This window comes from Suricata suricatta, chromosome 3, assembly GCF_006229205.1.
Source record: "Suricata suricatta isolate VVHF042 chromosome 3, meerkat_22Aug2017_6uvM2_HiC, whole genome shotgun sequence".
In the NCBI taxonomy this organism is placed as follows: Eukaryota; Metazoa; Chordata; class Mammalia; order Carnivora; family Herpestidae; genus Suricata; species Suricata suricatta.
This window is the reverse complement of record NC_043702.1, coordinates 90,270,641-90,294,557: the sequence shown is the minus strand read 5'-3', so window position 1 is coordinate 90,294,557 and position 23,917 is coordinate 90,270,641. Positions and strand designations below refer to the sequence as shown.

The 23,917-nt window shown below is 40.9% G+C and overlaps 1 protein-coding gene across 1 annotated transcript in view; it reads right to left on the bottom strand.

Moving 5' to 3' along the window:
• MCM6 (minichromosome maintenance complex component 6) overlaps positions 1-13,756 on the bottom strand; it is a 33,199-nt gene extending 19,443 nt beyond the window's left edge. Inside the window, exons 1-7 of the mRNA XM_029933321.1 lie at positions 13,585-13,756; positions 10,102-10,248; positions 7,181-7,291; positions 6,071-6,320; positions 3,403-3,568; positions 2,978-3,123; positions 1,868-2,018 (exon numbers count right to left, since the gene is read on the bottom strand). Coding sequence (XP_029789181.1) covers positions 1,868-2,018; positions 2,978-3,123; positions 3,403-3,568; positions 6,071-6,320; positions 7,181-7,291; positions 10,102-10,248; positions 13,585-13,691 — 1,078 coding nt within the window. The 5' untranslated portion in view covers positions 13,692-13,756. The remainder of the gene's footprint in view (positions 1-1,867; positions 2,019-2,977; positions 3,124-3,402; positions 3,569-6,070; positions 6,321-7,180; positions 7,292-10,101; positions 10,249-13,584) is intronic.
• Between the last annotated feature and the right edge of the window lie 10,161 nt (positions 13,757-23,917).

Genomic DNA, 23,917 nt, shown 5'->3' with positions numbered 1-23,917 from the left:
ATGTGGCAAGGAATTGTAGTTTCCAGTTAACAACTAGCCTTAAAGGTAAGTCCTTCTAAGTGGATCCTTCAGTCAAGTTTTCAGACGAATAAAGCCCCAGCTGCATCCTCATGAAAGACTGAGTCAGAAACACTCAGCCAGAATCACCCAACTAACCCATAGACTGAGATACTCTCTGTTGTTTGAAGCCACTAAGTTTTGGGGTAATTTGTAATGCAAAAATAGATTAATTTCGGGGCACCTGGTTGGCTCAGTCGGTTAAGCGTCAGCTTTGGTTCAGGTCATGATCTTACAGTGTGTGGGTTCGAGCCCCACGTCAGGCTCTGTGCTGACAGCTAGCTCAGAGCCTGAAGTCTGCTTCAGATTCTGTATCTCCCTCTCTCTCTGGCCCTCCCCTGCTCATGCTGTCTCTCTGTCTCTCAAAAATAAATAAAAAAAATAAATAAAAATTTTTTAAAAAATGATTAATTTTGGGGGGAGTGAAGCTAGATAAGAAATTTTGACACCTACTCAAGGGAGAACACTCTAAAATCAATAAAGGATTATTAACATAGAGGAAAACAGTTCAATTTCATTGGGCAAATATTTAGATAGAAAAAACAAGTTACTTTGGGGTGCCTGGGTGGCTCGGTCAGTTGAGCATCCGACTTCAGCTCAGGTCATGATCTTGCAGTTTGTGGGTTCGAGCCCCTCGTCAGGCTCTGTGGAGCCTGGAGCCTGCTTAAGATTCTGTGTCTCCCTCTCTCTCTGCCCCTCCCCGCTCATGATCTGTCTTTCTCTGTCTCTCAAAAATCAATAAATGTTAAAAAGAAATTCAAAAAACGAAAAAGAAAAAAAGTTACTTTTAAACAGTTAAAAATACCTAAGAGAAATACCCATAAACTTTTATCAGTTCCAGCCAGAACCCTAATTCAGTCTGAAAGGATGGAAAAACCAAGGGTAAAGCACAAGGCTTAAAAATTTATTCACATCTTTCAACATACAAAGAAGATTAAATAATGAGAAAACACCAAGAAAACACAAAGGAACAAACCACCAAAGGTACATAGTACATGTTACCAAGAAACATCATGAAATCTCCTTCTTGAAAATTAAAAAAAAGGTGTGCCTGGGTGGTTCAAAAGGTTAAGCGTCCAACTTCGGCTCAGGTCACAATCTCCTAGTTCATGGATTCAAGCCCCGCTTTGGGTTCTGTGCTGATAGCTAGGTCAGAGCCTGGAGCGTGTCTTCAGATTCTGTGCCTCCCTCTCTCTCTGACCCTCCTCATACTCATATTGTCTCTCTCTCTCAAAACTAAATAAAAATTAAAAAAAATTTTTTTTAAATCAGGATATTAATCTACTATTCGGGAATATATTTAAGTATAATTCTGCCCTAAAGCCAGAAAAAGCCTAAATGACCTTTTATTCTTTTTTGAAAATCATGCTAAATCATACATAACACAAAATTTACCATTCCAATAATTTTTAAGAGTATTAATTCAGTGGAACGAAGTATACTATGTTTTATAAGCACCACTCATCCATTTCTAGAACTTGTCATTATCCCCATCAGAAACTTTATCCATGAAACACTAACTTCTCATCGCCCCACAGATAACCCCTTTCTACTCTGTGTCTCTATGAACTTGCCTATTCTAGGTACCTCATTTTAAGTGGAATCATTGTCCTTTTACAGATGACTTTTTAATACCCCTTGTAAGCCTACCAAAAACCCTTTTGATCTGATTTATGCGTTATAAGAAATCACTTATTGCTATTTTTAAAAAGGTTTTTTTAATTCCAGTAGAGTTAAACATACATTATTGCCGTTTTTTTAATCACCATCTTAATATCAAGTTTATGCGACAAATGGAAGGCAGTCTTACCATGAATAGTAGGGAACAGGCTGGTACAGAGATTGTGGTACAGATTTTTATCCTGACTCATTTCAAACACTTTCTCCCACTCCTTCACTGTCATTTGGTTCTTAATGCTCTCAGCCGTCTGTTCCTCATCTCGGAGCTCTTTTCCTCCAAACTGAGGGGCGGAGAAGGAAAAAATACTTGCATGGAAACAGTTAAAGTAAAGTAAAAGAGCTTCACTACAAACAAAAAAATAGCCTGGGAGGCCAACTTCAGGATCTGTTGACTATAAAAGTTTTCAGAAGAAATTCCCAAACTAGTAAGGCCTAAGTTAATCAAGATATTGAGGAGTTTGTCATTTGTCCAGTGAATTAAAAACAAAAAAGCTAATACTGTTTTATACTGTTATCTAAATGAATCAATAAGCATAATATAAAATGTTAATCACTGACATGAAGATGAAAATGAAGTAACAGAGTATTATATTCATTCCCTCTTGCAATGCTGGACTATTTTCCAAACTTTCTCACTGTTTTCCCACTCAGGACACAGAATCAAGTTCTACAGAACTGTAAGACCAGGAATCCACAGAAAGAGCAAGTTACTTTACTTCTCAGATTACTAAATCTATTTGTACTTTCTCCAAGAGCATGACAGAGGAACTGTGGTAATTAAAAAACAAAATTATACCATAAGTAATTTATATCAATGCTCTTAAAGCACTGGGTTCTTAAACATGAAAACAAAAAGTTTTCAAGATTAGACATGAAAAAACCTGCTTTTAAAATTAAAAAACTTGGGGGTGGGGGCTGCCTGAGTGGGTCAGTGGGTTTAAGTGTCTGACTCTTGATTTTGGCACAGGTCATGATTTCACAGTTCATGAGTTAGAGCCTGGAATCAGGCTCCACACTAATAGTGCAGAGTCTCTTTCTCTGCTCCTCCTCTGCTTGTGTCTGTGCATGCATATGACTCCCTCTCAAGAGAAATAAATTTAATAAACAAAAAAATAAAACTAAGGAAGCACCGCACTGTGCTCCCTTTTAACACTGACTAGATTACTCAGTAGTTTCAGGAGCCTATACTGTGGCAGCCCCAGGGGAGGTCTTTCTACCTCTTTGCCATTCTAAGACTCACCCTTGGGTTGGTGGGTGCAACAGAGCAGGCAAGAAAGACCAGCCTGTATGAAAGGTCCCTAACACCAAGAGCCCGGAGTCCTCGAATGCCTTCCGTCTCATATCCATCAACACCACTGACACGGGAATTAGTTTCTGCACGTGCTCCTGAAAGAATGAATGGTTTGTTTCACAACTCACATACCACGAGTGCTGAGAATCAAAATTGCTTAAATAAGCAAAACTTATAAATCCAAAGGTTTCATTTAGGCTTTGAAATTTTTCAGAGCAGTATTTTGTAGCAAAATCAGTTTGTTTCTATTCTTATCATACTTCCTTGCTCACCCTCTGATTACCCAAAAATAAGACAAGAAAGATTTGAGAAGCTAAATGTTCTGCAGCTTAGGTAATGAGAATCTGTTACAATGTGAGCTCAAGATTACTAACCTGGTATGCTAAGCTTAGAGACATCAGGCACAACGATCAGTGTCCCTGTAAAGTCACACTTGTCACCAGCTTGAGCTGACTCCACAGCTTCAGCTCTCAAGATCACTTCTAAACTTCGGGGGATACTCCCTCGAGGAAGCTCAGCTTGAGTCTCTTGAATACGAACCTATAACAAACATAAGTAAATGGCCAATCTTTCAAATGCCATATATTCTAAATTAATGCCACACATATTGACGAATATTGATGTATTCCAAATTCTTACCATTTGCAGACTTTTGACGTTTGTCAAAATTCATCCTAAAAATTTTCTACCCTGAAACTCCAACCTGAAGCAGGCTCCACGCAGGCTCTGAGCTGTCAGTGCAGAGCTTGACACAGGGCTTGAACTCACAAACCTTGAGATCATGACCTAAGCCAAAGTCAGATACTAAAACAATTGAGCCACCCAGGCACCCCTAAAAACTTCACTTTTAGAACACTTTATCATGATGAGGACTGAGTAATATGTGGAACTGCTGAATCACTGTCTTGTATACCTCAAACTAATATAACGCTGTATGTTAAATACAGTGGAATTAAAATAATAAAATAAAAACTTCACTTCTATTCTCATTAAAAAAATTTTTCCGGGAGGGCAGGGTGGGGTGCCTGGGGTGGCTCAGTTGTTAAGCACCCAGCTCTTGATTTCAGTTCAGGCCATGACCTCACAGTTTGTGAGTTTGAGCCCCACATTGGGGTCTGTGTACTGATCATGGAGCCTGCTTGGGATTTTGTCTCTCTCTTTCTCTGACCCTCCACTGTGGTCTCTTCTCTCTCAAAAAATAAATAAACTAATAAAAAATTTCAAAAAATATTTTCCAAGTGCCTAGGTGGCTCAGTTGGTTGAGCATCAGACTTTGGCTCAGGTCATGATTTCAGTTTGTGAGTTCGAGTCCCAGGTTGGGCTCTGCACAGACAGCCCAGAGTAAGCCTGCTTATAACTTAGTGCCTCCCCCTCTTTCTGCCCTCCACCACTTGTGCGCCCATGTGCTCTCTTGCTCAAAATTAACATTAAAAAAAATTTTTCCCTCTCCTTGTTCTGCATATGTAGTTAAATATCTGCTCTGTTCCATCTTCTTCCAAATTTTCAGAAAAATTTCACATACTCGGGGCACCTGGGTGGCTTAGTTGGTTGAGTGTCTAACTTCAGCTCAGGTCACAATCTCATGGCTCGTAGGGTTGAGCCCCACCTTGGGCTCTGGGCTGACAGCTTAGAGCCTGGAGCCTGCTTCGGATTCTGTGTCTCCCCCTTTCTCTCTCTGTTCCTCCCCTGCTCACGCTCTCTCTCTCCTTCAAAAGTAAACAAACATTAAAAAGATATGTGTAAAAATCGAAATACTTCACCCTTAACTATTTTAGCACTCCGCTCCTAAGAGTAAAGACACCCTATATAACCACAGTATCTTTACCACACCAAGAGAATTAAATAAGATTTAATTCCATAAAATCTGCTATTATCTAGACCATTGTTAAACTTCCTCAATTGTGAATAATGTCCTTCATGACAACCGTTTTTTATTTTTTCAAACCAAGACTCAATCTAGATTTATAGTTTATATTTGGTTATGTTCTTTTTCAAACACAAAGCACCTCTTACCCAAAGTTGTTGGTAGAGTATGCGTTTCATATAAACTAAGTAACAGATTGATGCTAGAACACTAACGACTAAAAACTGAAGATAGTATTAATTACTTTGGTCTGGTGCTTATTCTCTCATGCTTGAGCTGCTGCATGTTTTCTTTTCCTTTGCCTGTCACAGAGTTACTAAGTCCTGTAGGGATCTGTGACACGCACCCCTGCAACCTCATTCTTACTGCCACCATCTAACTCTTGCCCAGGTAAGTACAACTACCTCATTATTAGTTTCTTGTTATATGCTACACACCAATGTCCCATTAATCTACCTTTAAAAAAAAAGGTTCACATATATTCCTCTTGTTTATTAAGAAAGTTCTGAACTGGGGCGCCTGGGTGGCTCAGTCGGTTAAGCTTCCAGCTTTGGCTCAGGTCATGATCTCATGGTTCATGGGTTCCAGCCCCGCATAGGGCTCTGTGCTGACAGCTAGCTCAGAGCCTGGAGCCTGCTTTAGATTCTGTGTCTCCCCTTCTCTCTGACCCTCACCTGCTTGTGCTGTCTCTGTCTCTCAAAAAAAGAAAAAAAAAGGTCTGAACTTCTCAACCTGAGATTTTAAGGCTCTGAATACCTACATGACTCACACCAAATCATCCTTCTCTATTTCAATCATGATAATTCTCATTGCTATCAAAAAACATGTTCATTTTCACCTGTCCTTTTATTCATGCCTCCCTCCCTCCTAACCATCAAGTTGAGGGTGTATCCAACAAGTTTCCACTTCTTCCAGTTTTCTTAACGCTAGTTCATCATCATCATCATCATGTTTACTATTTATTCTCTCACAAATACATTGTGTCATAGTCGGAAGGAGCTTCCAATCCAAGTTATTAAAGTTTAAAAGTCATTTATATATTGATAATTGAAATCAGCATACATATATTGATCCTCCACACTTATATAAAAACTGAGTTTAACACTAAATTTATGACAACTACAAGTGCCTGTGAATTATTAACATAGACGGAATCTGAAACAGAAGTTAATAAATACCTTTTGAAAATCAACAAATCTCGATTTATTTGTATCCAGCAAGAATCTCCTTCTGTTGGCACAAACTGGATTTCGGCAGATGTTTGGCTGTGTGTACTTGAACTGCTGTTCTACATCCTTGATCACTGTCTGACAGTCCAAGCACAAGAATGTCCCACTCACAAGCTCTGGGTGAACTGGGTGAGTCCGTACCACCTGCCCACTGATGCGAGTGAGCAAACCAATTCTGGATGAGGTGAGTTCTCGAATTCTGTTTAAAGACCGATGAACCATTAGTAAATACTCATTTCCACCTAAGAAATGTTTCCATTTTAATCACAAGGTATTCAATGATAACTATCCTTAAAAAAACCAACCAACAAACAAAAACACCAAATAAATAAAGGGAGAGAAGGAATTATTTGTGGATTCGTCTCCCAGAATGTGCCCTAATTCCTAAATTACACAATGTTTATGTACTCACAGCAAAAATATACAAATATGAAAAACTAAATAAAGGACACCAAAGAAATGAAATTACAATTATAAAACAAGATGATTCTATTTTATATGCAAATATATATTTTTCTTACCTACAATTTCTAAATAAGCATATTATTAGTCTCATCGTAATCATAGGAAAGAGCATTCTCAGTTCACAAACATTTCCTTTCCCTCACACTCATTTTATATTAAATAACATGGTCTCTTTTTACAATTAATTTCAGCAGTTTAAGTTTTCAAAATATCACTTTGATTTCTTCCACTATATTTATTCTTTAAATAACTGCTAAAGAGAAAAAATGTTTTTAAAGTTATGCCATTTAAGCTCTGACAAAAATTTCCAAAGATCATGAGCTTCTATTTCCAGCTTTCCTATTTTCTCATTTGATTGATTTTCGCCCAGATGTCCCCTGAAAGGTGTCCTGAAATATGACTATCCCCAGAAGCTGCTTTAACTTACTTCCTATTTCATCAACCTAGAAAAATAATTTCTCCAAAAGCAAACTTTTTAGATAACTGAGCCTAACTCCTTACAAACAGAAGACTACCACTCCCTACTTTTCTAACCATTAAGTGATGCCTATACTGTTTGGTGAATTCCTTTCCTGTCAAGGAAGCATCTCTCACTTGTGTCTAGTAGGTAGGTCTTGGAATGCAACATAAAAATCCTTGGCAAGAGGAATCTCTTTTCGGTCTTTGACGAAGGTTTTCAAGGCCCGACACAGGTAAGGGTAAACTCTGAAAAGCAAACAAACAACAATCACATGACATCTTCAAGAGGCCTACCAAGGCTCCCTTTGCCCTTCATGCTTGCAAATAACTAAGACCAAGCAATTTCATCTGGTTACAACCAAGCCTTAAAATTTAACTATGTAGGACACTTCTATTATCTAGTCTAGGTTTCTGAGTGTCTTCCAATCCTCTCTCATCACAACAAATAGATCTAAGACAACAGAAACACCAAAGATAAAATGCTACACCCAAATATTCACTATCTTTAAATAATCATTTAGCACCCACAGTGCAGGCCACTCCTCTAAGATGACTATACCTAAACAATCTAGGTTGTTTACAATCTAGTAACAGAGCTTCCCATTTGCTGTCAAGGCCTAGTATATTTTTCTAGGTTTAATTCTTGATTGATAAGTGGACGGAAGGAGAAATCGGTGTATGGCCATGAGAGCAAAATGGCACTAACAATCCACTTGACTGGTTAGACTGAAGTATGTATATCCTCTTGAGGCAGGTTCCCAGTAGCTGTCGCAGCTTGGTTTGTTGAAACAGTAGAATCTGGAAGTCCTCTGAAAAGTATGCTACTTTCTTTCTTTTTTTAATGTTTATTTATTTGAGAGAGAGAGAGAGAGAGAGAGAGAGAGAGAAAGAGAGAAAGAAAGAAAGATAGAGAGCACACATATGTGTGCAAGCAAGGGAGGGGCAAAGAGAATTCCAAGCAGGCTCTACACTGTCAGCACAGAGCCCAATGTGGGGCTCGATCTTGCAAACGTGAGATAATGACCTGAGCCAAGATCAAGAATTGGATGCTTTGGGGCTCCTGGGTGGCTCAGTCAGTTATGGGGCTCACTTTGGCTCAGGTCATGAACTGCACATTTGAGCCCCATGTAAGGCTCTCTGCTGTCAGCACAAGGTCCACTTAAAATCCTTTCTTTTCCTCTCTCTGCCTCATCCCTGTTCATGCTCGTTCTCAAAAATAAATAAACATTAAAAAAAAAACCCAAACAGTTGCATGTTTAACCAAATGAGCCATGCAGGCATCCCTAAAAAATGAGCTACTTTCAGGAGACACAAATGCTGTAATAGCCTATGTATGAGGTATGAGTATAGGTGTTTCTACCACCAGCCCGGACTTCCTACCTCCCTCTCACTTGTCAATACAACTTTTTTCTGCTGTGTATTCTCACAATAAACTGCTGCTCATCACCCCCAACCATTCTTGATGATCAGATATGACTAGAAACATTGAAACAAGTATTCCACATCCCAGCCCACCATGGGAAGGAATGGGGCTGTCTCTCCCTATTCCTAGGTCTTTATTTTCTTTCACAACTGTCCACAATGTTTATTTTAACCTGATTTTATTTATACAGATTCACATTTATTTAATACAAATGCTGACAAAGTTTACGTAAAAAGATGTTTCTTACTTTATACAGCTATTAAAAATAAAATGAGGGGCGCCTGGGTGGTTCAGTCGGTTAAGCGCCTGACTTCAGCTCAGGTCATGATCTCACGGTTTGTGGTTTCGAGCTCCAGGTGGGGCTCTGTGCTGACAGCTCAGAGCCTGGAGTCTTCTTCGGATTCTGTGTCTCCATCTCTCTCTGCCCCTCCCCTGCTCATGCTCTCTCTCTCTCCCCCAATAATAAATAAACATTGAAAATTAAAAAATAAAATAAAATAAAATGAAAGCCTAAATTATTAATGTCTACTTTCTGCCAGAAAGAAATCCCATTCAGCAATTAAAATGTTTTCAAGGGGCACCTGTGTGGCTCAGCTGGTCAAGCAACCAACTTCAGCTCAAGTCATGATCTCACAGTTTGTGAGTACAAGCCCCGCTCTGTGCTGTCAGCACAGAGCCTGCTTTAGATCCTCTGTCCCTACCTCACTTGTGCTTTCTATTTCTCTCAAAATTAAATAAACGTTAAAAAAAAATCTTTTCAAAGGATTTTACATGACATGGAAAAGTATGTTATCCTGTTACATGAAAAGGCAGGAGACTGTATCTACAGTATGATTTCAAAGTTACATATTCCTAGAAATACAACAAAATGTGCCATAAGATCCTTAGGTAATACCACATTTGCAGATAGCTAATGATGGTTTTCTATGGATGCTGGGATTACATATGTATTCCCTCTACTTATCTCCACTTTCTAAATTTCCTACAATATACACATTACTTTTATTTATAATCATAAGAAAATTAACCTTTAAGAACAACAAGGTCATTTATTTAAAGACACTCCTGAGAAAGAACAGGATCCACAGACTTTCTCAAAATACCTACTCCCAGAGGCAAGGCAAAGGATCAAATGAATGACACAGTAAGAGCACTAAATGCCTGGTAGAGGGTAAGCAATCCTCTGAAAACTTGGGAAAACTACAAAGAAAGCAAAGGTTTTCAACATTTGGATGTGTAGAATATTCAGCTCCACAAAGACCTAAATTTGTTCAGAGCAGTACTAAAATGACAACCGGCTATATCAAAGGGCCTCTCCTTATGCCTCACAAATGAGTATGTCCAGTCCACGAAGAGCTGGCTTCACAGGTTCCATGCCTACTTAAAGAAGATTAAGGGGCGCCTGGGTGGCTCAGTAGGTTAAGCCTCTAACTTCAGCTCAGGTCATGATCTCGTGGTTCATGGGTTTGAGCCCCGCGTCGGTCTCTGGGCTGACATCTCAGAACCTGGAGCCTGCTTCGGATTCTGTGTCTCCCTCTCCCTCTCCGCCCCTCCTCGGCTTGCACTCTCTCTCTCTCAAAAGTAAATAAATGTTAAAAAAAAAAAAAAAGTTAAGTAAGAAAGATTAACATACCTATAGAACTCCTCTTGAATGGTGGTAGAAAGTTGTTGGTTAAATTGCTCCAGGTCCACAAAACTCACAACCAATGTGTTTCTCTCAGGACGAATGAGCTCCTCTGCTAACTGCAAGTACTTAATTTCTCCATCACTGTTCTGGAACCTGCAGATACATGTAAGTACGATTAAAAGTGTATTGGTTAAAAAGATCATCAGCTTTAGGGTCAGAGAGGCTTATTTCACTAACTGCATAACTTGGGGGAAGTTACTCCCCCCCCACACCTTTTTGAAAAGAAAAAAATCAGGACATCACTTCACTTTATCTCATAAGATTACTATGAAATTTAAATGAGAACAAGCCTGTAAAATGCTTCCCACAGAGCCCAGAACACAGAAAAACGAGGCCTTCAAGTTTTAAACTGCATTTCTTCATTTAATATTTTCTAATAAAAAAATGCCAACTATTTTTTATTATTGTTATGTATAATTAAGATTGGAAAATATTAAAGAAATGCAGTTTGAAATCCAAAATTCAATTTCTGTAGGGGCAACTGACAGATTAGTTGTTGCTTTAAGAACATGAGTAAAAATACAGAAAAGAGGTGTTTCACTGCCCAAGTTCTCAGAAAAACAGAAACATATACACATAAAATAAAGGATTACCACTACCGTTTTTGCTTTTTGTTCTTTTAACATAAATGCAGATTCATTTTGAACCATAATCAATTCCTTCTTCAAATACAGCATACACTAGCTGTTAGATATGTACTGAATATCTATCTCCAAAGCATAACACCAGACCTAAAGCTAAAAATGAGTGTTCTGACATGATCATAGGAGACCCTCCTACTAAAGAGGTGGCAAGACAATCTAAATGTCCATGACAAATTAGTAAAGAAAATGTATACACATACAAAGGAACACTACTCAGTCTTAAAAAGTAAATTGTGCTATATGTGTCAACATAGATGAACCCTAAGGACACTACACAAAATGAAATAAGCCAATCATAGAAAGAAAAACACTGCTTGATCCTACCTATATGAGATAACTAAATAGTTATAGACTCAAAGTGGAATGAGGGCAGCTGGCTGGCTCAGTTGGTAGAGCATGACTCATGATCTCAGGACAGGGAGTTCAAGCCCCAGGCTGGGTGCAGAGCTTACTTTAATTAATTAATTAACTAGTGGAATGATGGTTGCCATAGGTAGAACAAGGGGGGGAAATGTGGAGTTATTAAGCAACAGTCAAGTGAATGACTATCAGTCTAGTGAGACTGAATAAGCTTGAACAGATCTACTGTATAACATTGTACTTACAGTAAATTATAATGTATTGCATAGTTAAAAATTTGTTGAGGGTAGATCTCATATCTAGTGTTCCTTCAACAATAAAGGGAAAAAAGGAGATAAAAAAAATGTGCTGTGGGACTACAAATAATTCTGCCCAACAGGGACATCCAGAAAGGCTTCAAGCATTTAAAAGAGGACATTGGAGGGGCACCTGGGTGGGTGGCTCAGTTGGTTAAGCATCTGACTTCAGCTCAGGTCATGATCTCATGGTTTGTGGGTTTGAGCCCTACACAGAGCTCTGTGCTGATGGCTCAGAGCCTGGAGCTTGCTTTGGATTCTGTTTCTCCCTCTCTCTCTGCCCCTCACCCGCTCACACCCTTTGTCTCTTGATCTTTCACAAATAAATAAACATTAAAAATAAATAAACAAATAAAAGATGACACTGGAATTCAGCCTTGAAAGATGCTTAGAATTTGAATGAAAAGAAAACAAACACAAATACCAAAAAAATTCCAGTGGTGGTTAGACTGGCTATAGATATTTGCAAGTAAGTGGCAGTGTCAGAAAAGGTAGAGGAATACAAATGATGACAGGTTGGTTGTGGAAGATGAAACTGGGAAGAGGAGCTGTGAGGAATTTGGGACTTTATAAAAGGGCAAAACAAAGTTGGAATTGTGAAGGCGAGTTAACATCCCCCAACTCAGAGTTTTGTATTTATCTTATTCATCATTATCCCCAGCATCTAGCTGTATGGTAAACTGCAAGGTAGTGAAAGGCAATCATATTCTCTATTAAAATGAAACATTGAGGACTTTTGTAATGTGGTGTGGTGGCTAGGTGGGGTTAAGAATGGGATTTACATCCAAGACAAAGTGGCTGACAGGTAAAGATATAGTAAGTTACCTTACAAGAGATAACGGAAAATGGCACCTTAGGAGCCTAGGGGAAGAAAGGATCAGGTGTGGCCTCAAAGGTTTACAGTTTCACAAAGGAGGTGGGAGTCTTCAGATGTGCTTTGAAAGATGAATAGCTGTCAGGCAGAGAATAACAATGCCAAAGACAGGGAATATAAATTCTGGTTTTAAATGTATCAGGATTTCGTAAGACGGCAGAATTATTCACAATAATAAAAGTGTGGAAACAACCCAACTGTCCACGGATGGATGAATGGACAAGAAGTGGTATCTGCATAGAGAAGTATTATTCAGCCTTAAAAAGAAATTCTGACACATGCCTTACATGTGGATGAACCTGAAGACACTGATAGGTGAAGTTGGTCATAAAAGGCCAAATACTGTGTGACTCCACGTACACGAGGTAACTAGAATAGTGAAAGTCAGGGTGAGTAGAACACGACTGCCCGGGGATGGGGCGTGGTGGGGGCAGTGGGGAGTCGCTATTTGGTGGCTGCAGTTTCAGTTTGGGAAGACGAGAGTTCTGTTGTTGGATGGTGGGGACAGCTGCTTCACAAGGTACGTACTTAATGACACTGAACTCTACACGTAAAAGGGTTAAATGGTAAGTTTTATGTACATTTTACAATTTAAAAAAGCTCATAACATTCCAAAGTCTATCCTCTTAGGGAAAGAAGTTACTCAGTGGGGGGTTATGAGAGGCCAGGAGCCTAGAAGGCAACTTAAAAAGGGGAGGGGGAGTGTGTATGAAGGGGTGCGGTGGAAGGAACGGGGAGGGGAATATGCTCAGACACTTACAGGCAGGTCTGGGCTCACCCGGGCTTCTGTCTACTCTGAGGGTTCACTCTCCTGCCTCCATCTCCATAAGCTCTAAGTGCAGCCCGGGCCCTCGGCGCCCCCAACACCAGGGTCTGGCTGTCCCGCACCATCAGGGCTCTGCCGGGACCCCCACTCGGTCTTGCTACTAGTTACGCTCCCCGAGTCTCCGTTTCCGCACAGGTAACCAGGGGCGAAGGGATCACCAGCCTTACCGCTTGTGAGGACGGATGATGGGACCAAAGCGCTGCTCAGACCCGGGGCACCCGCAGAGTTTGAGGAAGGGCTCGAGATGGATTTTACTCCTGGGCTAAGCCAGGAGTGGGAGGAGGATGCTCCGCAGGGCGCGCGACCCCTCGGTTCCCCCCAACACGCGCCGGCCTTGGGGCCCGACGCGGCCCCGGGAGGCGCGGGCTCCGGAAGCGGGGAGGGGCAGCTCGGGGAAGTTCCGCGAGGAAGGGGCGCCCTTCGACTTACTCCTCCAAGAAATCCAGGAACAGTTTCTGGCACTTCTCGGCCACTTCATCGCGAACTTCTAGGTGCTGGCTGCCGGCACCCGGGTCCGCTGCCGCCGCGAGATCCATGGCTGCTTAGTACCAAGGAGCCGCCGCCGCCACGCTCTACCTCCACCAGTCGCTTCACCACAGACGCTACCACTTTGCGCGCGCCGCCGCCGCCGCTACCGCCCGCCCCCTCGCCCTACCAGCATCGCCGGAACCAATCGTGGCGCAGAAACTCGCGGATTTCGCGCCAAACCTGCGCAATGAGCGTGGCCTCTCCCTTAGCTCCGCCCACGGAGCCTGGATTTCGCGCCTAATGCAGAGACCTGGAGGAAGCCAGCGCCTGCGTAGTGTGGTCGTCTCCGGCAATTTGGTTTCCGGAGCAGGTTTACCAGTAGGATCTGATTCCGCTGGTTTTTCAAATGTTCTTCAGCTCTTTTCACTGATATTAATTGAGCAGTAGACACAAGGCTCTATGGAAGAGAAAAATTAGTAAGATTCAGACCTGCTTGAGCCGTGTAATTGGAGGAAATAAAACTGCAAGAAGAGTCCAAAGAGATACAGAAGTAGGTGCAGGGAGGGAGTTCGGCAGAGTTACTATGGTTAGTTCCCCGGGGAAAATCAGGAAAATGTTTGACACTATTAATTCCTCTCTTAAAGGCAACTGTTGGCTTGCGTTCTCTTGATTTTTTTTTTTTTTTTAATTTGTATTCTCTTGATTTTCTTTACTCCCTCTTTGGTCATCTTTACGGGACTTCCTTCCACTTGCTTTTCTGATGTAATGCCCAAGTCGCAGTATCCCCCCAAAGACCAGAGACCGCCAGGGAGACCGAGTCACGCATGCAATAGCAAAGGGCTTTATTACGGGCTCCGCTCGGGCTCACAGACCTCACCAACATAGTGGATCCGTACTGAGAGCCCCGAACATGGCGGGGTAGGGCTTTTATGAGTTTTGAGAAGGGGGAGTTATAGGAAATCTCGACACAGTTGCAGCATCCAATCATAATGTACAATATCATTGACAACAGGTTTAACCATACACATTGTTCAGAGCGTTCGTTACTTTTGGCGGGACCCAATTACAACATTTAGGGTATCTTTGAAATTAACCAATTACAGAGTGAGTTCAGGGTCTTATTCGGTGACTATTGGGTTAACTTTAACATTAGGTAACAGGGTCCTATCTAAAGTTTCTATCTGTAGGCCTCACCCTTAGGAATGTGGGGAGAGGTAGCTGGCCTTTCCTGATTGGATACCGCAAGGTGGTCTCTTCTGCCTCGGGCAATGTGTAACCGCCTAATAGTTCTGGAGAGACCGACCCCTAGACCTTCTAGTTTAGAGGGGAAACTTAAAGTCTGTCATGGCGTCTGTTTGGTTCAGACTCGTGTTCTTACACTTCCATCTCTTTGGCCATTCTTGGTTAGCCTTCTTTGTTGGTGCCTCTTTTTCAGTGAGTTCCTGAAATAGTCTGGTCCCAGAGCCTTCATTTGTCCTAAAGCTCTGTGAGGCAACCCTCTTCACTCCTGTTATTGTGGGATTGTTGAGCAAGCCCTGTCACGAAGGAATTCTTGAGAGATTTAACAGTGCAATTTAGCAATTTTATTTAAGTAGCAGGGAACAGGACCTGTGGGTAGGAGCACCTGCACCTTTGCTGTATGAAAGTCAGTGGTTATATAGTGTTCAAGGGGGTGGGGAGGTTCAGGGAGTATTAGATCATAACTGTTTCTTCAAATTTCTATTTGTAAAACTGCTTTCACAAGGTTTCTCTGGGCTTGTCATTCAGCTTGATATTAATTATCAGTGAGATATGTAGGCAGTCATGAAGCCCTTTAAAAATGTAGCAACCAGGGTGCCTGGGTGGCTCAGTTGGTAGAGCGTCCAACTTCGGCTCAGGTCAAGATCTCACACGGTTGGTGGGTTGGAGCCCCACATCAGGCTCTGTGCTCACAGCTCAGAGCCTGGAACTTGTTTCTGATTCTGTGTGTGTCTCTCTCTCTCTGCCCCTACCCCACTCACCCTCTGTGTGTGTCTCTCTCTCAAAAATAAATAAATGTTAAAAAAAAAAAAGAGGGCTTTCCTCTTCCCATTAAAAAAAAAATGTAGCAACCAGCAAGTATTTGATCCTTATTAGAACTATACAGGCTGTAGGTCAGCCTTCTAGACTAAAGGTGAACATTTTTCCGCTCCTGTCCCTCATCATCATGATTTCTGGGTGCTGATGACTTCTACCTTGTGCATCACCAACTGGGACTCTTGGGCCTCTACGGGATTAAGAGAAGCCTGGACCATTTCCTTTTTGAGGTTCGCACACTTGACAAATGTGTTTAATGCCAAACAGGGTGACAGAAGTTATAGTAATTACTTTAACTCCATGCCCCCACATGCACACAAACACTTTCTTCACATACAGCGTTTAACAAAACTGCTCATTGCTGATGTACTGCAGTGGATCTGAGATTGTATGTATTATCTCATTTGAAGGGGTTGGAAGCCGTGTGGCCCTGTATCCCTCAGCTCTTCCAACCTACAGATTCTGGACATCACCACTTGCACGCATTTTAGGAGCCTCAGACTCAGTGCACTATGGGACAATTATAACCCTCATGCACTAAGAATGGGTTCAGGAGATAACTAGGAACAGTTTGCTGACCTGACTCTGTCTTTCTCTCCAAAGTTCTCATCTTTCTCATTTTTCATTTCTGCCCTTCCCTTTCTCTTCTATCCTCAGTGTCACTTTCTCAGAACTTTAGTCTTATGTACAGAAGGGAAAAAAGCAAGGAAAAAGAGTGCAGAGTTCCAGGCTAATTAGGAGCTAAGCTCACTGATTGAATTGGTATTTCCTCTTCTCAGCCCTCCACATCTCACAGATCCTTCCTTCCTCCCTCAGACATGCACCTCTGGCCTGGAATGGTAGCTCAGGTCTCCAGGTGAGGGTTGTGGGGATACCTTCCATAACAGGAGTGTGTGGGTTATGACACATCTCTGTGCTATATCTCAGAGACTTGTATGCTCGTGTGTGTGTGTGTGTGTGTGTGTGTGTGTGTGTGTTTAGGCCTGAGACTGCTATCCTTAGAAAGGCTAGAAAGGCATGCTTGGAGGGTTGGCCTTTGGCTGGCATTTGGGAACTTGACTGGTAGAAGGTTCTTCCACTGATAAGACACTTTGCCTAAATGATAAGGATGACCCACTGTGCCTAAAATGTCTGTACAAACAATTTGGTTTATGCTGAATTTGTTCTAAGAATCTAAGGGTGCCTGTGTGACCAGCTCCCAGTAAAAACTCTGAGCTTCTTTAATGAGCTTGCATGGTAGACAGTGTGACATGCATTGTTACAGTTTGATGCTGGGTCAGAATTAAATACATTCTCTATGACTCCCTAGGAAACTGACTCTGGGATGCTTGTGTTTGGTCTCCTTTGGGCTGCTCCATGTGCCTTTTCTCTTTGCTGATTTTATTTTCTATCCTTTTGCTGTAATAAATGGTAGCTGTGAGTATAATCATATGCTGAGTCCTGTGAACCTTCCTAGCAAATTATCAAAACAGAAGATGATTTTGTGGGCCCCCAATACAATATACATGTCTATTTTTACCTTCTTATAAAAGAGAATTTTAAACATACACAAATGTAGACAGAATAGTATAATGAACTTCCACAATAAGCTGCAGTAACTGTCAACATGTGGCCATTCCTGCTCCAACCACACGCCTCTCTGCTTTTCCTTATCCATTATTACTATTGTATTTTTTAAAAATCTGGGGTGCCTGGGTGGCTCAGTCGGTTAAGCCTCCGGATTCATCTCAGGTCAGATCTCACGTTCATGGGTTCGAGCCCCGCGTCAGGCTCTGTGCTGACCGCTAGCTCAGAGCCTGGAGCCTTCTTCCAATTCTAGCCTGGAGCCTGCTTCCAATTCTGTGTCTCCCTCTCTCTCTGCCCCTCCTCCTCTCATGCTCTGTCTTTCTCTGTATCAAAAATAAATAAAACATTAAAAAAAATAAAAAATAGAAATCCATTTTAGGGGCACCTGGATGGCTCAGTCAGTTAGGCATCTGACTTTGGCTCAGGTCATGATCTTGCGGTTCATGGGTTTGAGTCCTACATTGGGCTCTGTGCTGACAGCTCAGAGCCTGGAGCCTGCTTCAGATTCTGTGTCTCCCTCTGTCTCTGCCCCTCCCCTGCTCGTGCTCTGTCTCTCTCTAAAATAAATAAACATTGGGGCGCCTGGGTGGCTCAGTCGGCTAAGCCTCTGACTTCGGCTCAGGTCAGATCTCACGTTTGTGGGTTCGAGCCCCGCGTCAGGCTCTGTGCTGACAGCTAGCTCAGAGCCTGGAGCCTGCTTCTGGTTCTGTGTCTCCTTCTCTCTCTGCCCCTCCCCCTCTCATGCTCTGTCTCTCCCTGTACCAAAAATAAAATAAAACATTAAAAAATTAAAAAAATAATAAAATAAAATAAATAAACATTAAAAAAATCCATTTTAGAATGGTCTCAGATTTACTGAAAATTGCAGAAGGTAGTACCAGGTTCTTATATATTCCATGCCCATTGGTAACATCTTACTTTAATACATTTGTCACAACTAAAAACCCAACTTTGGCACAGTACTAGTAGCTAAACTCCATACTTTATTTGGATTTTGCTAGTTTCCCCCTAATGTCCTTTTTCTCTTCTGGGATTCCATACAGAATACCACGTTACATGGAGATATCATGTCTCCTAAGTCTCTCATTTTGTGATAATTTCTTAGACCTTCCTTCATTTTGATGACATCAATAGTTTTGAGGTATACTGCTCAGATATTTTGCAAAACATCCCTCAGTTGGGATTTGTCTGATATTTTTGGCATGGTTAAACTGCAGTTATGTGTTTTGGGAGGAAGACCACAGAGGTAAAGTACGGTTCTCACCACTCTTCATAATTTTGCAAATCCTGGATATAATATCATTTCATATGTAGATATTTCAGAATGAATCTCTAAAAAATATAGGCTATTGGGATGTTACTCAGTAATAAAAAAGAACGAGATCTTGCCATTTGTGACATCATGAATAGACCCAGGGGGTATTATGTGAAGTGAAATAACTCAGGTAAAGACAAATACCAGATGATTTCACTTACGTGTGGAATCTAAAAAACAAAACAAATGAACAAACAGAAAAGAGAATCATACATAACAAAGAATTGATTGTCAGAGAGGAAAGAGTTGGGGGGATGTATGAAACAGGTGAAGTGGATCAAGAGATACAAACTACCACTTATAAATAAGTCATGGAGATGAGAGTATAACATAGGAAATATAGTCAGTAAGATTGTAATAACAGATGGTGACAAATGGTGACTGTACTTAGGATGGTGAGCACTGAGTAATGTATACAATTGTTGAGTCACTATGTTGTACACTTGAAACTAATAAAACATTGTATGTCAACTATATTTCAATAAAAAGGGGCTATTTTTCCTGAGACATATCTTTAGGAAGGAACCTTCCTTCATACAGCTGTTGCAGAACAGATTAATGATGCTGATTCTTTAAAATCTAACTGTAATATTTTCCTGGATTACCATCACTTCAACTTACTATGAATAAAACTAGCAGATTAAATTTTTATGTGATTTGTTTCAGCTGGTGTGCAATATTCAATAAGATATTTATCAAACATGAAAATATGTAACATAAATTTTCTGCCAAACATAGTCAATCCCCATCTTATAAAATATGTAATATATCTAGGGGCTCCTGGGTGGCTCAGTTGGTTAAGCATCCGACTTCAGCTCAGGTCATGATCTCCTGGTTCATGGGTTCAACCCCTGCTTTGGACCCTGTACTGACAGCTCAGAGCCTGGAGCCTGCTTTGGATTCTTTGTCTCCCTCTTTCTCTGTTCCTCCCCAACTTGAGCACATACTCTCTCTCTTTCTCTCAAAAATAAATATTAAAAATTTATTTTAAAATATGTAATATACCCTACTTTTTACTAATAAAATACAAAAATTTTATGCTAACTACTGACCAATTAGGTTTTAGCAGTACTTGATGAAATGCTTTTTTAGTAATTTGCCTTTCTCTTTAGTTACTTATATATGAGAAGTTTGATCATTTTGTCTATCAAAAGTAGCACTGAGGGCAGTGTGAATGATGGCAGCTTTTACCTATTTTTATGTCATACGTATTTAATTTTTCCCAAAAGCTAAAGTACAGAATTATACACACGGTTACTGAAAATATATTTAAAACTCTCATCATACTTTTCATTTCATAATTTATTTAAACTATGCCTTACATTATATTATTATAAATTAAAAGAATGAGAAACTACATACAAATTTACTGTTGTTTTTATAGCTTTTATAAAAATGGGTATGTTAGTCACATTCTATCTGTTATTTTAATATTGATTTGACTGCTTTTAATCATCAGTTTAATAAATTGTATTCCATATTTCATCTCTCAGTGGTTTTTAGACTATTTCTTGAAACAAGTACTAATATGTCTGAATTGAAAAATGAAGTTGTATTTTTTCTAACAAACAGTAAATATGATTAAGTTGATTTATATATCTTTTACTTTTTTATTATTTAAAAAAATATTTATTTTATTTTGAAAGACAGATACAGAGCATGAGCAGGGGAGGAGCAGAGAGAGAGAAAGAGGGAGACACAGAATCTGAAGCAGGATTCAGGCTCTGTGCTGACAGAGCTGAAACCCACGGACCATGAGATGAACCAAAGTCAGACGCTTAACCAACTGAGCCACCCAGGTGCCCCAGAGTAAGCTGATGTAATAGGAGTATGGGCTTTGCCTAGTGGGTTAAATGGTGGACTATTCCTAGACTTTGAATGACCTAATTCTTCAGCTCGAAGATTTTAATGAAAACATTTTAAAAAGATTATAAAATAAGGCATTTCATTAAAAAATAAATCTACATATATATGCCTATCTTAAAGATACATACTATTTACAAAAGAGATTACACATTGTCAGAAATTTGTTCCTGAATAATTTGGCATCAGGAGAGATGGATGATGGGCTCATTGGTCCAAGATTGGACTAGGTGATGGATACATGTGGGTGTATGGAGCTGAGCTGTCAAGTGTCTGAATAGCTGATTCAAGTAACCAGGCCAAAATGAAAGCCTTAAATCCCTCACTGCTTTTAGCAAGATGCTAAAAATGGAGAAAGCAAAGACTTCTCTGTTGCACTTTCCCCCATGGAGTGATGAGTGGTAGAGGGTCAGGTGGATCAGTGCAGACGTGGGGGTCATTTCACTTCGAATAAAAGGCTATGATGGTTTTACAGACACTTAACTGGAGGGTTGAATGAGGGGGAAAGTACCGAGGTGGTGTGGAAGAAAATGTCTTCAAGGTTTCCCCCTCCCCTCTTCTATAAGGAGGTCTCAACAGACCTGAAGAAGACTTCTGCTCAAGGCTTCAGATAGAAAAATCTAAGAATGAAGTTTAGGAATGTAAATATGCGAAGAGTATGACCAGCCAAAGGGGTCTGAGTCCTTGACTGCATCTTTCTTCTGGGGTTGTGATTCATTGGCTATGTACCAGTCTGGTGTGCGGGGGGGAGGGGGGGGCAATTTCCCCTATGAGGCCTTCCAAGTAAACCCTTTGTAATTGCCTGTGGCAAGGACGGCAAGATCACACATAGATTTTTAACCCAGAGTTGGACTCCTCAATCAGTAGACCCCATGGTATTGTGCCTACTGCTGTGCTATAAAGTGGGACTCAGTAAGAGTTGTAATATGGGATTCCATGTTGGTAGATTAAAATTTGTAAGCTTCTGGATAATGCTACTAGATGAGGCCTTATGGAAAGGAAAGGAAAAGGAAGGGAAGAGGAGGGGAAGAGAGGGAATGGAAGGGAAGGGAAGGGAAGGAAAACCCATACCTTAAGTATGTGTTGAGCCAAGTCACGGTGAATTGCTGCTGTTTCTAGGGTGGAAGGGTCCAATGTAATCAAATGCTGAAAAGTGAATGATTGGTTTCCTCAAGAAATGGTGCCATACTGGGGCTCAGCACTGATTTCTGTCACTGATAGATATGACATTTAGCAGTGAGAGTAATTGGATCAGCTTTGATGTGCAGAAACGCATACTGGGCCAACATACACTCTCTCTGTCACCTGGCTACTCTTTCAGGGGCCTATTATGCTAGTTTTGCAGTGGCTGATGATAGAGGCTGGCTGACATCGACTGGCCTGGTCACTCTGTGTACCAATGCCTCGTCCATGGTGATTTTTCCTCTGGTGGGTATCTTGTGATACTAAGATCTTTATGTTTTGTGCATATGCCTTTTCTATAAGCCTCTTTATTCCTAATTTCCAATCTTCCTCTTTCTGAAGCCTCCAACTAATCAGTGTAGCCATTTCTTTTGCCTGTAAATTAATGCATAGCTTTACCTAGGACCACTTATCTTTCTACACAAAACAGATAGCCAGAGGCATTGTCCACTGGGAGGATCTCAAATCTTTCAAGTCCACCCTTGAGTGGTAGTAGTGTACAACAGTAGTCACTCGTCAAGGCAGCCCAACCATTAACTAAGATGCTCCTTTTTCTCCTCTTCCAACTGGTCTTAAGAATCTTCTTTCTCCCTCTGCCCCATACGTGGCCATAAATTTGAACTGAGGAGCAATGAAGCAACGGTAGTGATGACAAGGGACTCTGGGAGTCCTGATTATCTAACTTACTTGGACCTTTTTCTATTCATGCCCAGTCCCAGATGTGCCAACCACTATCTTATGATGGATTTTTTTGACCCTTATAATTTGATGGATCTGACAGATCCTAGCAATAATGAGAAAGAACGTCTAGCCACATGTCACTTGATGTCCTATAGCCGAGTGCTCTAGCTCCACCAGGGCTCTGTAGCAAGCCAGGAGCTATTTACTACATGGTGTATAGTTTTCTGCTGCAGGTGGTATAGCAGTGCTCCAGAAGCTATGGGGATTATGTTGTGAATGTCCTATTGAGACCTTCTATAAAATCCCCATGGCACCTTTCCCCACCACTGATACCATCAGAACATAGATTCTGTTGCTTGAACTACAGCCTGGACCTAGTGAAGAGCCCTCTCCTGTTGTAAGCACTGCTCACACCTGACAACATTCTGTGTAGATGAGTCAGAACAGTAGTCTGTGAAGTAGTCTGTTAAGAGTTATTAGTTCCAAAATAAAATATTATTAGTTCCATGTATTCTGGACTTGGAAAGTAAAAAATAAACGAAAATATTATTATTACTATCACTACTATTATTACACTTTTGAATGTCTTATAAAAATTGGGGCAATCATAAAGGTGTTATGGAGGAAATCTGTCTTTAATCCAGTCATGATTATAGCACAGTGCCTTCTGCAAGTACTGCTGGAGTAACTGTCAGGGCAAAAGGAAGGAATCCCAGTGAACACATCTTTTAGGATGCTCTTCAGTGATAGGTTTCTTTAAAAACATTCAAGGGGCGCCTGGGTGGCTCAGTCGGTTGAGCGTCCGGCTTTGGCTCAGGTCATGATCTCACAGTTAGTGGGTTCGAGCCCTGCGTCCTACTCTGTGCTGACAGCTAGCTCAGAGTCCAGAGTCTGCTTCAGATTCTGTGTCTCCCTCTCTGACCCTCCCCTGCTCGCACTGTCTCTCTCTCTCAAAAAATAAATTAAAAAAAAAAACATTCAAAAGGGGCACCTAACTGGCTCAGTTAGTTGGGCATCCAACTTTAGCTCAGGTCATGATCTCGTAGTTCGTGAGTTTGAGCCCTGTGTTGGCCTCTGTGCTGACAGCTCGGAGCCTGGAGCCTGCTTCAGATTCTGTGTCTCCCTCTCTCTCTGCTCCTCCCTTGCTTGTGCTGTGTGTGTCTCTCTCTCAAAGATAAACATTAAAAAGAAAAAAAAATGAAAATATCCAAGAAATGGTTTTCTTTCCTATTACCTTAAGATAAAAACCAACCCTCTACTCAAAAAACCAGAACCATTAGTATCTTAAAGAATAAAGTCACATGTGCATTTTCAAAATCCATTTAGTATATATGTTTAACCTCACCATGTCCCGTTGCCTTGTTATGGCAAAAAGAAAACAAAAGAATTTTGAAATTAGTATTTTAATCCTTTTGGGAAATTCAGTTAGGTCTGGTTCTGAAGGAAATATTTAGATTTGTGGAGACCTTGACTAATACCCAATTAGAGCAGCAGTAAAGCTGTGTGTGCACGTCAATGGTTTTCCTACAAATAGGAAATGTTAACTATCTAAAATTGGATCCAGTGACATCCCAGATGCAGGAGTGTGTTACTGCATAAAGCATGTTTTGAGTTACTTGTGTAAGGAACACT